Source organism: Sorex araneus, chromosome X (genome assembly GCF_027595985.1).
Source record: "Sorex araneus isolate mSorAra2 chromosome X, mSorAra2.pri, whole genome shotgun sequence".
NCBI classification, from domain to species: Eukaryota; Metazoa; Chordata; class Mammalia; order Eulipotyphla; family Soricidae; genus Sorex; species Sorex araneus.
Genome location: NC_073313.1, coordinates 60577078 through 60592453, shown reverse-complemented (window position 1 = coordinate 60592453; position 15376 = coordinate 60577078). Strand labels below are relative to the sequence as shown.

The 15376-nt window shown below is 49.9% G+C and overlaps 1 protein-coding gene across 1 annotated transcript; it reads left to right on the top strand.

Annotated features, from left to right (window-relative positions):
* The first annotated feature begins 12522 nt into the window (after window positions 1–12522).
* Window positions 12523–15006, top strand: FATE1 (fetal and adult testis expressed 1). The gene is made up of 5 exons (XM_055121093.1): window positions 12523–12637; window positions 12768–12895; window positions 13901–14001; window positions 14317–14395; window positions 14805–15006. Exons 1-5 carry the CDS (start codon window positions 12523–12525, stop codon window positions 14934–14936), a joined length of 555 nt encoding a protein of 184 aa, XP_054977068.1. The 3' UTR covers window positions 14937–15006.
* Window positions 15007–15376: the final 370 nt, after the last annotated feature.

The window sequence follows — 15376 nt, the reverse complement described above, 5'->3', positions numbered from 1 at the left end:
TCCTGTCCCCATCCGTCTCAGTTTCTATTGCATCCCATGGGACATGGCTGGTTGAGGACCTAGCTGGTTTTCCCTTTATCTTATCTAAGTCAGCCGTTAGATAACAGCCCAAACAGATGCGGGTGAGGCTGAAGCAGCAGGTCTCTGCGTTCATTGATGATTCCTGGATTCTCCAATATTTCCATGAATGAAACTATGGAGTAGTAAAGATGCTTAGACTCAGAATTATTGAAAGGTAGAAGAGGGAAGAAAAGAAGCTCCCCAGGTGGAGCTTAGTCTAGGACTAAGTTAAAAGGGAGTTTTGTGTGTGCCCTTTTTAAGGCTCCTTGCATTCCTTATGGGTTGGTAAGTATTTACAAAAAATGACAGAGAATCTAGGGGTGTCTAGCTGGTCTAACTTGCTCCAGGCATAATTGCCCGTTATCTTCGTTTCTCTGTCAACCTAGGCCTCAGGACAGAGTTTTATGTTCCTGGGAAGCCTCATGAAAGCTGAGACAGAACCTTTGGGGTGGCATGTGTGTCAGGTTGATGGAAGAGAGATGGAACATCTGGAGAGAAGAAACCATGGCTTCCTCTCTCACTGGCCAGGGGAAACTGAAATTTCTTTGGAAACCAGTTTAGGAGCATGAAGCAGATATGTCTTGGGTCCTGATGTTTCCCCCTGGGATGAGGTTTGTGAGCTCTGCCAGTTTCCTCACAGATGTGTCATTTGCTAGAAAGATGGCGGGTGGCTTTCAGAGTGGGGCAGGGGCTTCCATGTGAGAGTGCAGGTTCGGGCTCAGGACTCGCCTTGGCTTGATTCTCTGAGAGCAGCTGATGCCTTGATCTTCCCGTAGGGGATAAAGCAGGGCTTTACATGTGAACCTCCCTGCTGATGGCGTGGAATGAGATCCTGTCACGATAAGTCACTGGTACAAGTGACATCAATCCCCAGTCATGAAAGTAAAGCCCCCCCTTTGATAAGAAAATAGTGACAAGATGATGGCAGTAAAATTGGAGGTGTGGGGGGGGGGGCTCATGCAAGGCTCCCTTCATCTGCCAGTCAGGTGTGTTGTTCACTGATGGCCGTTTTTCTGGCCATGCTGGGAAATAGAATGAAGACTCTTCGAGCACACTGTGCCACACAGCCAGGGGCAGCTCAGGATCATGGCTTTTTAGCTTTAGGCCCTTTTAGCCAGAAGTAAGCGCTCTAGGCGGGGACTTGGGCCCCGGCTACCCCATGCCAGGAAATGAATGCAGGAAGGAGACCCCTATTTCTCAGCTTCCCCTAGGGATGCCATTCAAAGAATTGGACCTGGACCAAAAGACCACAGCTTTTGGGGCCGGAACAGGGATTGCTGGGATGTGTTTATGAACCAAATTGCTCCTCCTCTCACCTGCCCTGCTCCTCACTGCTATGGACATGGATTCGCTGGGGCCCAGACTGTCCTTCATCTGGATAGGCACTACTTAAACTCTTTGTCCCCAAGCCCTCTCTCACCTCTGTCATACATATGAATGGTTTGGGGGGGTACAATTCACTTGTGGCTAGGGGTGGGCTGTCTGTGGCTTATCACACATGCTGGGAAAGCACGGACTTTGCCAGTTCTCAGGTCCTGGCCCCAGAGCACTTTCTTCTGTGCCACAAATGCCCCTCAGAGAGCAGGTGGGGTTAGGCGAGAAGGGGAATTCAGAAGGGTTTTCCCAGGGTTCTTCTATGGAAAGCAACTGAGAACAGATCAGATGTTTTTCCCCCACGGTTGATTTTTTTTCCTAAAGAGAGATATGTTGTTTGCAGGAATCACAGGACTAGAATCTCCAATAGCAGCAACTTTCAGCAATTTTCTCTGAAGAGCTCAAACTGCATGATGGATTTAGTTTCACAGCACTTGCTGTGCCACAAAAATAGAGGCCGGGCAACATTTCATGTCACTGCATGGAATCTCACTGTGGGTGGGCCCGTTGATCCTGGCAGTGCCTGAATCCTGAGGCTGACAGGAGATGATACTGGGGCTGTTCCTGCTTCAAGGCAGTCTCTGGGTACCAGGAGGCAAGTCACCAGTCAGACTCCCAAGTGTGCCATGGTGGGGACGCAGTAGGTACACCAGACCAGTGAAGCGTGTTGGGCTTACGGTAAGTTCCATGGGCCATTGGTGGGTGCTTCCAGGCAAAACCTTCCTTGGGAAGCTATGCCCATCTAAATCCTGGAGGAGTAGAAATAAACCAGGCAGAGAGCGTGGAAGACTATTATACATGCCAGTCATATTGGCAAGGAGACAGAAGCAACCAGGAAGCATAAGGGGAGAAGACATGCCAGGTGGGAGAGGGAAGTGGGGGGGGGGAGCTCATGGTGGGTTTCAGGCTGCTCCAAGCCTCAGAGCCGGAGTCTTTCCCTATCATGGGAGAGTCCAGGTCTGTTGTACTTAAAACAATCCTCAGTTTGGGTGAAGGAGTAACAACAGGCTCCCAAGAAGGAAGGTAAGAGGGGCTGGGGTAATAGCACAGCAGTAGGATATTTGCCTTGTACACTGCCGACCCGGGTTCAATTCCCACCATCCCATATGTTCCCCCGAGCACTGCCAGAAGTAATTCCTGAGTGCAGAGCCAGGAGTAACCCCTGTGTATTTCCGGGTATTACCCAAAAAATAAAAAAGAAAACAATCCCTTGCGTTCATTGGGCAAGAGACGTCCAGGGGATTCTGAGTTGGTGAGGGAGAACACGGAGGGAAAGAGGAATAGAGAGAAGATTTGGACTCAAATACCAAAATTATCCATGAGAGTGTTTGCATCGGGCTCTTCAGAGACAGGCTTTGCATACTCTGTTGCTGTAACTTATACTTCAGGAGCCACTGTGGATGCCCCATAAGCTCCAAAACTTGTACTTATGGAGTGTGAGAGTCTGCTGGGTGCAAACTGGAGACCCAGGAAAACCAGTGGTGTGGATGGTATTGATTCCGGTCTGTGCCTCCGCATCTGAGAAGCAGAAATCTTGAGCAGGAAAAGGAGGTATAAGCATAAAATCCATGTCTCAGTTCAGTTGGTGGGGCAGAAAGAGAGAGAGAAACCTTATACCTTCCTATGAGTGTTTGTCCCTTTGAGACCTTTACTATATTGGATAATGTCCACCAGCAGGGGGATCCCCTTTCAATCCGCTGATTCAGAGCTGGAAAGATAGTACAGGGGGTAAAGCACTTGCCTCGCATGTGACCCAGGCCCAGTTTGATCCCTGGCACTATATACGGTTCCCTGAACATTGCCAGGAGTCATCCCTGAGCACAGAACCCCAGATGTAAGCCCTGAGCACAGCTGGGTGTAGCTCTGGAACAAGCAAGCAAACAAAACCCCAGCAACGTACACATTACTATTATCCAGAAACACTCTCACAGACACACCACATGTGGTCAAGAACATGTGCTTGACCACATGTCTGGGCACTGTGTGGTGCAGACAACTTGACATGTGACCCCATAACCATTACAGTGGGCACAGCCAGGCATTGTGACTGACTGAGTTGGGAGGGGTAGGGAAGACTCTCAGGTGACTCTCAGCTCAGGGGATTTGGGCAGTGGGGCCATTCCTGGGAAGGGTCACTTGGAAAGAGCTAGTGGGCAAAAAGGCTGAGTGGCTGAATAGGTGTCGTCTGCCTCGAGGGGAGCAAAGGAGGCTGTCAGGAAGGTTATCAGAGAGCTCAAGCTCCCTTAAAGAGGCAACCATCTTGAAGATGGATCAAGAACTAAGAGTGCTTATAAGAGAGAGGACAGCAGTGTCAAATGCTACTGAGTGCAGTGAGATAAAGAATAAAGTGGGTGCATTGGATCCAGCAGCCAGGAGGATGGTTGCAAAAGGGGCCGGGGCAGTTACGGCTGCATGGTGGCTGAGAAAGCAGTCACTGAGTGCGGAGAAGGCCATCTGGGGGTGGTGGCATATACGGAGTTCAGAAGCAACAGTCCAGAACTGAGCAAGATTATCACACAGTGCACCTGATGGTGGATGCGCTAAATGCTGGGGAGACGCGGAGGGGGTGAAGCTGGTAAGGTGTCTGCCCTCCTTGGCAGGGCAGCAGAGAAAGCCAAAGGCTGGGAGAAGCAGAGAGAGATCAAAGAGCTGGGTCTGAAGCCTGAGGCACATGAGGAGGTTTGAAGCCAGCAGAGTATCCCAAGGACTCTGCAAATCCTAGCAGCCAGCAAGCGTCAAGCATTAGCTACTCAGGACCAAGTGCTTCCTGTTCCGTGACAGGACCTCTCCTTGCCTTCCCTCGACCGGGGTCACTGAGCTTTGCCTAGGGTCATGTGGTGACTAGACAGGCTGCTGGGCTCCAACTCCAAGTCCTGGCTCGGCATCTGGTGACTCCGTCCTCCCTGGCACGCACTGTTTGTGTGACGGCCAGTGTTTCCAGAGCCAAGGCAGGCCGGACTGGCAGGAGGGCTTGGCAGGAGTTTTCAGCTGCAGTCGATCTGCAGGGGTAAACATCTAGAAAATGGTTGGGGTGTTTTTTGGCTTGAATGACTGAGCCACTTCTTCCTGGGAGCACCCCGTGATACTCTCACATGGACCGTGAAGTTACAGTCTGAAGACCGTGTTAGTAGCTAAGACCTGTGAGTGTACTGGGTCATGCCCCGACCCTCCTCCTCCTCCTCCCTGGCCCCCTCCTCCTCTCACCCTCCTCTTTTCCACCTCCTCCTCTTCACCTCCTACTTTCCTCCTCTTCTTCTGTTCTCCTCTTCTCCTTTTCTTCTGCTCCTTATCCTTATTTCCCCCTCCTCCCCCCTCTTTCTCCCCTTCTCCTCCTCCTCTTCCTACGCTCCTCCTTCTCTCCACTTCCTCCTCATCCTCTTCTTCTAATTCTGCTCTTTCTCCTCCACTACCCCTCCTCTTCTATATCTTCTCTTTATTGAGGTATAGTGATTTACAGCAAGGTTAATGATCAATGGTGGCTTCGTGCAGACATCATTCCAACACCACACACATCACTGCAGTATCCACTTCCTTCCACCAAGGTCCCTGTTCCCACCTCTGGCTGCACCCCCTGCTCAGTTCTGTGGACCAACTCCCTACTTCTATTGCTTTTGACCCCTTGTTGCTCCCTTACTGTATATCTTTAAGTCACACATATGAGGGAAATAATTCTGTATCTGTCCCTCTCCTGACTGACTTCACTCAGCACTATCCTAATTCCATCTATGATGTGGCAAATTGCATGATTTTGTCCTTTCTTACAGCCGAGCCATCTTTGATTTCCAGCTTATTTATTTCTGGAATGGGGCTTAGGAGGGAACATCTATTTCATGGCTTTGGTGCTCCTTTTTTATTTTTAATATTATTATAGGGACTGGAGCAACAGCACATCAGGTAGGGCGTTTGCCTTGCATGCGGCCGACCCGGGTTTGATTCCTTCATCCCTCTCAGAGAGCCCGGCAAGAGAGTATCCCTTCCACAAGGCAGAGCCTGGCAAGCTACCTGTGGTGTATTCGATATGCCAAAAACAGTGACAACAAGTCTCACAATGGAGATATTACTGGTGCCCACTTGAGCAAATTGATGAACAACAGGACGACAGACAGACAGTGCTAATATTTTTATTGAATCATCGTGAGATAGACTATTACAAAGCTTTTCATGATTGGGTTTCAGTCATACAGTGTTCCAAAACCTACCCCTCCACTAGTGTATTTTTCCCACCATGAGTGTCCCCATAGTGTCTCTTATCACTCACCAACTCCCCACACACACAGCCTGTGTCTATGGCAGAAATTTCTCTCTCTCTCGCTCTCTCTCTCTCTGTCCCACCCCCACCCTTTTGGGCATTTTAATTTGCAATACAAATACTGAAAGGTTATCATGTATATCCCTTTCCCTCCTTTCAGCACTCAGTTCTTGTCCAACGTGATCATTTCCAACTATTATTGTCATAGTGGTGATTGCGTGCTGCTTACCGGCTTCAGATGCCCAAATCCCACAGCTTTCCAGGCTGTTGTCTTATCTCTGTCCTCTCTCCATGTCAAACTGCTGTGACTGAGACTTTGTCCCCACCCCCCTCTTGCCCACTTCTTTTTGCCTGGCTGTTTTCCTATCACTTCTGGTTCTCCTGAATCTTACGGATGCATTGGATTTCAGGCAGTGGTCACAGAAAGGAGTATCTCCAGTGGCAACTCAGTGAGGTCACCTGGTTCCCCACCCCTATTCCCAGGCAGGTGATGAAAGCCTTTCGTGTCTTCTAATTGCTGCTAGCTTTTCACAGAAGGGATTCTGGGGGAGGCAGTTTTCATCTCCAGCTCTTTCTCTTGGGACTTTGCCCCAGACATGAAGGGCAGTGCTGTGTTACTCCTCAAAAGCCAGCCAGCTTCAGTCATTGTGAAGTCACAGCCTGAGTAGCATGGGGGGTGGTCCTGCAGGAACACCTCAGTGTCTTTGATGGTCACAGAGGCATGGAACATCTTAGCTGGTGCTAGACTGCAGACTCAGACGCCAGCGCTGTGGTGACAACTTCTCTCTCCTCATCCTGCACCAGAGTTGAGGGGTGTGCCTAGAGTTCCCAACCAACCCAGGGAAGACATTGTAGTGCTCATGGGGCAGTGATCACGGGGACTTTGGGTTTCTTCTGATGATGTTATCTCAGCTAGGACTGTCAGTTCAGTGCTGAACAGGCCCTGCAGTGACCCCAGGGAGGGCAGTGCTGGGGGTTAAAGTAGGGGCATGCCCCAAAAGTAGAGAGAGAGTATGGGGAATATTGTCTGCCATAGAGGCGGGGGGATAGGAAAGGGGGGGTATACCCGGGATATTGGTGGTGGGGAATGTGCACTGGTGGAGGGATGGGTGTTTGATCATTGTGAGACTGTAACCCAAACATGAAAGCTTGTAACTATCTCACGGTGATTCAATAAAATTTAAAAACTTTTTTAAAAAGTAGGGGCATGCAAGGAAATGTTCCAGCCCATTGAGCCATCTTTTTGGCCCTGAGGGAAGACTTAAAAACTTTCCAAGCCTCATCCAAAGGGAGCAGTTGTCCAGAGGCTGCATGTGTGGTAACAATGAGTGGTTCAACTCTCTTAAGGTGACCCAATTCTGGGGGTGCAGAGCACCGCAGGATAGATGCTAGGGACTGCCAAGAAAACAGCCACCCACTACTGTCCCCACAAACTCTTTAACTTCCTACCTGTCTTTCTTCTGTGTTCCACTGTCCAGTGTCAGTTTTGACTCCAAATAGCCAGCACCTGAGGGCTTCCCTGTTATTTCCTCCTGGTGATTGTGTCCTCATGGAGGTTCCCACGGGCTGTCCCAGGTGGTCATTTCACCTTTGATTTCCCTCTGTGTTTTATTCATGAAGCCACCCTCCTTCCCACAGCCTTTGTCACACGCTCCTCTGTCCTGCCTACCTCTTTAAAAAATGAAGGGACAACTGCAAGATTCTGTTTGTCCCCCTCCCCTCCCTTCTGGCAGGAGCAAGGCTCCCCGACTCTACAGATGACCTCAGTCCCAGCTGTTTCCAGGAGCAGGAAAAAGAATTGTTTGCGGGTCCCTACGTTTCATTAGGAAGTGGAGAGGAAGCTCCTGGATGTCCGGAAGATGTGGTTCAACAAATCAGGGTGGTTTGCTGGGGTCTGTGGCTGTGGCTGTGTGCAACCAGGCTCAGTTGGAGGGTAGTGGCCTCACCTTGGCCTTGGACCTTCGTTCAGGACATGGCTTCAGTGGCTGTTTCCACAGAACTGCCCTATTAGAAGCAATTCTGCCGTTGGCCACAAAGTGGATGGACCTAGAGGGATGACTTGAAGTAGAATCAAACAGACGGAGAAAGACAAACACCAGTTGAGTTCACCCCTATGCAGAAGATAATGAAACAAGGAACAAATCAAGACAAAGCTAAGCCCAACTCTTAGACTGTGTGAACAGAGTCGTGGCTCCCAGGAGGGAAAGGAGAGTGGGTTGGATCAACCATATGCTGGCAGTGATGCATGAAGGGAGCCTTTGGGTGGGGCGATGTCTCTCTGGTTTCTACGGACATTGCTTTATGGACTGTGCACCTGAAACCAGCGTTGCTTTGATAGGAAAACTATAAAGGACAAAAAGAGGAAAAAAACACATGCCTCCACGTAGCACTGTCCGTGTAAGGAGTGACCAGAATGTGGTTCAAAGCTCAGGGGGCCCAGATGTGCCCACTAAAAGCAAACCATAAAATTGGAGGGTATCCAAGTGACCATGTGCAGCTGTGAAAGCGAGACGCTGGTCAGGAGAGGCGACAGACCTTAGATGGCTCAGTGTTAGGGTAGAAAGACACTTCCCAAGGCTCTGACCTGGCCATTGCCTGTCACTTCTCACTGGAGCATGCAGGACCTTCGCATCCTTGCTGCATCAGGAGTCGGAGCAGGGCACACAGCTGGAGGAGGCCAATGGTTGAAAGCCAGAGGTTGAGGCAAGAGGGTGCCAGGAAGGGTGACAGACAAAGGCAACCAGCAGCTCAAATTGGACACCACGCCCCCTCTGTGGGGGCTAGATGCTCTGTAGATTTCAGTAAGAACTTGGATACAATAAACGAGGTTTGTTTGGTCCCCAGTGATGCTGTTCGCTCACAACCGCCTTTAGGGGAAAAGCTGATATGTTTTCTGTGGAGCTGCCTAGCTTGAAGAGAGGGGGCGTGTAGACGCCCATCCCTTTCTGTTAAGAAAACAGCTCCTATTTTAATCAAGATCCAAGCCCTCCAGCAGACATTCGCAGGCAGGAAAAACAGAAGATCAATAAACATATGAAACTTGCTCAGATTTATTCATAATTAAAGCAATATAAATTAAATCAACTATGAGATAGCTATCACTTTTCACCCAGCATAATGATGCCTTTTAGAAAGTTTCATAATCTGTGCTGTTGATGAGGCTGTGAAAGGAGGAATATTTCTTCCCCTTGGTGAGGTCCCATTGTGCGTTCACCTCGGTGGAGACATTGATGGTATCTACAGACATAGGTCAAAATTGTCCACCCCCCCACACATACACTCGTAGCTTCTCACAACTCCTCTTTGAGGCAGCAGCTCTACAAAACACTGCTCACATGTGTGCAAAGGGCTGTCCTGAAGCACCCACTGCTGCCTTATGAATTATGAATGGGAAAATTAAGTGTTCGTGCAGCAGTCAATGAACAGGACTGCAGCTTGAAGCAAATACTGTACTGTACTGTTTTAAAAAACTAATGTAGATTTTTTTTCTGAGGTGGAATACTCCCAAGACACACAGTTCACTTCCAAAAGTAAGTTGCAAAACAGCAAGTACGTGATCAAATATATGATCTCATTTGGGTCGAACACAAACATATGCACACATATAAGCCAGATGTTCCCTTCTCAGGCATCTGTGGACTTCTAAGTCCCTCTGGGGCCCTTCCATTGTGATCCAGCTCTGCATCTACCACTTGTGCTTGGCTATCCATGAGGCTAGGCCAGATTTTTTTGACCTTTTTGGCCCTGTGGTCAGAGCAGCAGACTTTGAGGACTATTTGGACTATTTTGGATAAGAATTGGGGGCAGTATCAGAATGAGATAATGGTGTTGGAGGGATATAGCCCTCTAGAACACAAGCTTAGGGGCACTGGGCTGGAGAAAGAAATCTAACTGCCCCTCTTTGCTTGACTTTAGGTGGTGGGTTCCTTTTACCACCAGGGGGCAGTGCCTCTGCATGCACCTAGTCTAGTATTCTGGTGCCCAGGAAGTGTGGACTGGCCAAGGCTAGCTAGCCAGAGGCAGGGGCAGGGGGAATCTGGTCTGGAGGTACTGCTAGTACTACTCGCGTTCTTATTCTGTTGATTTGAGTGCCTTCATAATCCATCACCCCTGAAGGGAGGGGTCATCTAGCTCCATGGTCTAGCAATGTTTTAGGGAGGCCCAAGGGAACGAACGGGTGGGTCAAAGTCACATCTTGAGATCGTGGTGAGGATGAGTGGGCACAGGGCTTCCAGATAAAGTTCAGATTGTATGGGCACGTAAGCTTACGCGCTAAACCAGGAACCACCTTTGAGTTTGTTTCCAAATGCTGCACAGAGCAGGCCTGACACTAGAAATTTGTTTGTAGTTTCTTTGAAATTCAGAATCGGCTAGGGCTGTATACGTGTATTTGTTCAGTCTGGGAACCCGCAGCTGCAGCTGCCCAGGCTGTGGGGGCCCACACAGCACATTCTCTGCTCCTGAGCTGGCGCTCCCAGGAGCTCCAATTGCAGGCAGCTGCTCCACTGCAGAGGCTGGAAGGGCTTCTTGGGTGCCCTCAGGAATGCAGACAGGGTGAGTCCTCTGCTCTGGAGAGCCTCATCCCTTGGCTGGACAGGTTGGGAAAGGAGGGGGAGGCAGCCCTCTCTAAGTGAATTCCTCCCTCCTCTCCCATTCTTCTCTTTCCTTCTTCCTTTCCTTCACCCTACCCTGTCTTCCTCCTCCTCCTTCCATCTGGCCCCAGCTGGGCCTGGTTCCTTTTGCAAATAGCCTCTTTTTCCCCTAGGGGCTCTGTGCTCTTCCCAGGGCTGAAGGGTTGCCTTTGGTGCCTATACCCATTCCTGATCTCTAGAGAAAAGAAAGCCACAGAACGTGAGAATGTATGTATAGGTGAGCTATGTGTGCATACGCAAGGCGTGTGTGTTTATAGAGATCTGGTTGGAGGAATTGACTCCTGTCTTTGTGGAACTGGCAAGGAGAGATTTTGCAGAGCCGCTGCACAGGTTGGAATGTCAGGCAGGGCTCAAGACTGCATTTCTTGTCTGGGAAATGTCAGCCTGGCTCAGATGAACTGCGCCTGCATGGCAGTGTTCAAGTCTGACTGTCAACTGAGTTGGAGGTGCAAAATGCTTTCCCAGCAGCCCTATTCCATTCAACCCTGGGCCAGGGCTGAATAGATTAACTGGGGACCTTAGCGTACCTGAAGTGATGGTCTAACAGGCAAGTGAAAGAGGAGGCCTCAGTTTACCCTTGTCAGCCTTTGTAAGCAGTCCCAGGTTTGTTTTTACTTCCTGCATGTCCCCAGGCTTTTTCTGATAAACAGAGAGTTAACAACTGTCCATCATAAAATTCTTCCCCAGAGGTTAGGCTCCCAGGGAGGCTAAGATAATGGATAATACCTGCGGCAGATGGCCAGACAAGGATGTATCCTCTGCAACACTTGCCAAGAGCTCAGGTTTCCTTTCAAAGGGTCTAGAGGAAAACTCTGCTCTTTAACTTCCCTGCATGCCCTGTAACACAAAGACCGGGTTTTCCTATAACGCCCCCCCTTCACCCGACAAAAAGAGCCAAATTTTACTTAGTCCTATACTAAGCTCCTTCCCTCCTGGGGAGCATCTTTTCTTTTCTCTTCTACTTTCCAATAAACTTTTCTACTTTCCGACTCTGAGTCTGAGCATCTTTATTACTCCATATTTTTATTCTTGAAAATACTGAAGAGCCTGGGCCTCCGAGCACAGAGCCTACGGCTGCCACTCTGGCAGCAGCTTCTGTGTCACAGGGTCGATGAAGGGGGAATTCGGGCTCCGGTAGGGAAGTGGAGGCCTGTGGTGACTGTGGGGATTCCAGAGGCTGCAAGCAGGTCTCACCCCTGCCCTTCTCTCTGTTGGCTGTCCTGGTTCCTGTGCAGGCTGACCTTTTAGGTGGTCTCAAAAAGTCACATACAAGGGCCAGGAATATTGCTCCATAGTTGGCAGCCTGTCCCATGAGCTAGGGGAGAAGACAGGTGTAATAGAGAAGAGGTCACTAAGCCAGTGATGGTTGGAGGGATGGTTCGGGATGGGAGATGTGTGCTGAAAGTAGATAAATGACCAAATGTGATAACCTCTCAGTATCTGTATTGCAAACCATAATGCCCCAAAGTAGAGAGAGAGCATGGGGGAAATTGTCTGCCATGGAGGCAGGGAGAGGGTGGGAAAGGGGTGGGACTAATACTGGGGACATTGGTAGTAGAGAACATGCACTGGTGGAGGGATGGGTGTTCGATCATTGTATGACTGAAACTCAAACATGAAAGTTTTGTAAATGTATCTCATGGTGAATATATTTACAAAAAGGCCATCTCCCTTCACTAGAGACTCTGGAATGAGGAAGTCAGATGCACTGTCTAGAGGATCCCTTCTGAGGGGAGATACGGTCTGGATTATGGACCAGAATCTACAAATGGTCTGGGTTCGAAACCTATGGGTCCCACTCATTGCCTCTGGGCATCAGGCCAGTTCCAGCTTTTGTCTGGAAATGCTATAGGCCAGAGCCACGTGCTGCGCAGCATGAAGCCAAATCAAGCGATGGGAGAATCAGGACAGTTCTCGCATTCAGCGTTTCAGAGTCTTATCTCTTCGCCTATGTTGCTTACAGAGTAGCAGAGGAGAAAGTCATGAGCACAGCTAACAAGATACATCAGGAACAGAAGGTGCTGATTCTAAGGCTCGAGACCAGAGTGGGAGCCAACTCCACCCCCTGCGCTGTGCATATATTCCTTGAGCTCCTGCGCCTCAAAGAATTCCTCTTCTGCGCGTCTCTTTGGTGCTCAGCTCCCTGCTCATCCTCAGCCACAAGTTCCGCGGACAAGACTGGCTATGATGGCAGGAGGACCTTCAAATCTGAAGGAGGAGATGGAGGTGTCGGAGCTGACAGTGGAGGAAGAGGAGGTGACTGCCTCAAGCCATCTTCAAGGCCAAGAGCCCCAGGTGACAGGTGAGGAGCCTGGCCATGTTCCTTCTGTGTCTGTATCCGTGATGCATTTCTTTTTCACTCTGTCGTATGCCCACGAAGCCATGGTGTGGCACCTATGGGTATTCTTTGGGGCCTCTATTTTCCTCCTTAGAAATACTGGAGCGTGGAATCCGGTCCCTGGGTGTCATTCACCGCCGACAGAAGTTGGATTCAAAACTGCCTGGCTCTACTGCAAGCCAACAGAACTGGATTGTGACTGTCCCCAAGACCAAGAAATGGGTACTGTCTGGGGCCCTTGGTTTGCAGTAGGTGGGCTGGGGCTTCAAACTGGTGAGTTCAGCTTGGGCCAGATGTTATTCTGATGTTGTATGCAAAAGTCAAGCACATAAAAATAAGACTAACACCTTTGGAAGGAACTTGTAGAGATGTTGTGGTATTTGCTGCAGTTTATAAATTTTACTCATCTCTATTAAGTTTATCTAAAAGCTTGATATTTTACAATGTATATAATACTAAATAGAGGAGTTTTATATACAACCCCAGAGAACTTTGAAAGAATAACAAAACTTTTTTTTGAACAGTTAGGCCTCTCTTATATGGTCAATCACACTAATTGATCTTCAAAGCAGATGTTGTTCAATTAATAAACACATCCTAGTACTACTCGCACTCACCCTAATTTTCCCTCTAAGTCTCTCCCAAACCTGCTTGCCCTTTTCTGGTCCCTATATCTGAGAACCAGTGGGGATAGGAGTGTAGAAAATATAGAAAATATACCAGACCATTTCTGGCTCCAGTTCAACTTTAGAGTTCTGGAATCTTCTTAACACACACTGCCCTCTCAATGCTATTTCTTAGCACTGTTAAGAGGAGGAAGAGAAAACAGCATGACTAAGAAGTTCAGTTCATCGGAAGGAACAAATCTCTGTGCTCCTTTTGAAGAGGTTGACTTTTGCATGATTACAACCAATGAAACAGGTTTGGTTTCCAATGAAACAGGCTTCTGTGTCTGGAAGGCCTTTTTATATTTCTCTTTTGAAGAAAAGTTTCCATCTTGCAGCTAAGCATTAGATTATATTATTACACTAGAGTATATTCTTGCGCAACTGGACTTTTCCCTTGTTGCCCAGGGGCCGCTGAGTCTGGGCCCATGTGTGCATATGCCTGGGCTGGCAGAAGACCCCCATGCCCAATGCTCGGGGCAATCTCTCAGCTCAAGCCTGGAGGGCTTCCACAAATGGGGGGGTGCTGTGGGGGCTGAGCTTTGTGGGTCTCTTTCTGTAGGTGTCCCAGCTTCCCAGGATGCTGAGAGATCCAGGACATGGAGAAAGCTACAGCCAGGAGGGTGCCAGCAGCTCCCTGACTGTGGGATACCGATCTGAGCGGTGAGAGGGGCCCTCTGGGGAGCGGGGCATGGCTGGAACCCGAAGGAGCTGTGAGCAGCAGGCTGGGCTTGGAGCTCAGAGGCCACCTTGCTATGACCCTCAGCCTCCTCGGCCCTCCTTGAGGTCTCCCAGGACTTTGGGTGGATGTGGGCTGCTCTGGTCCAGGGCTTTGCTACCAGAGACAGGAAAGACCCAAGCTGACAGTCACCATCCCCCAAATGCCCTGATGTGGCCCTCTGACCTTTAGGGTCTTCCTGTGCTTGCTGCCCAGCCCCTCCCTGGCATGGCTCACCCTCTGCTTTGCTCCCTTCCCAGCCGCATGGAAACAGACAGAGTGGTGGAGATTGGCCCGGAGGAGCTCGGTGGCCTGGAGTTGGAGGTCATGAGGCGCCAGGTGAGTGTTGATGCCAAGGGGCAGTGAAAAAACCTGGGGAGGGGGAGCCCCAAGGCCCCTGGTCCTCTCCCCTCCCCTTCCACTCACTCTCCACACCTCCTTTCAGCTCTCGATCCCTGGGGACAGAGGCAATTGGGGAGACAATGGCACAGAAGTATGTGCAGGGCTCTGCAGGGCTCTGAACTAAGGGGTCACCTTTGTTCAGAACAAGCCCTGCTCTGGCCATGGGCCAGAGAGTGGGACCTGGAGCCCCTTGACTGTCCCCAGGGCTGAGCCTGTCTGCTGGGGTCTTATCCCCTAGACAGCCCACTCATCAGATGTGGGCAAGAAAGCCAAGCTACTCTGGGCTGTGACCTCGTTCGTGACAGCAGGATCATCCTGGTCCCCAACACAGTGCCTTGCTCCACAGATCCAGATGATCACTGGGCGCCTGCGGGACCTGGAAGAGCAGAGTGCCACGTGGCGCCAGCGGGATGTCCTGTTGGTCACCATGCTGGTGTCGGCCTGCATCGCCAATCTGTGGCTGTGGATGCGCCAGTAAATGCCTGCTCGCCTCAAGCCCTGTGCTCCCACCACTTCACCCCTATTTCATGGCCTTTGCATATGCTATGAGACCCCTTCTTCCCAGGGCATTCTGAGGGTCTGAAGGTTCAGAGATGCCACCAAGGGCAGGCACTTTCTGTGCCAATCCTTACCCTGCCTGGCCTGCATGCTCTCAATGCCTCCTGCTTCTCCATTCTGTGCACAGGGCTCTTCAAAAAGTGCTCAAAATGATTCAATAAAGAACAGTAGATAGATAAGCAGCAAACCCAATGCCTCAGTTTCTTTTTTTAATTATCTTTAAAGGTAAGGGGGTACACCGAGTAGTGCTCCGAAACTATTCTTAGCTCTGTGCTCAGAGATCGTGTCTGGCTGTGCTTGGGGGGCCCTGTTTGGTGCCAGGGATCAAACCAAGCTTGTCACATGCAAGGAAAACAACTT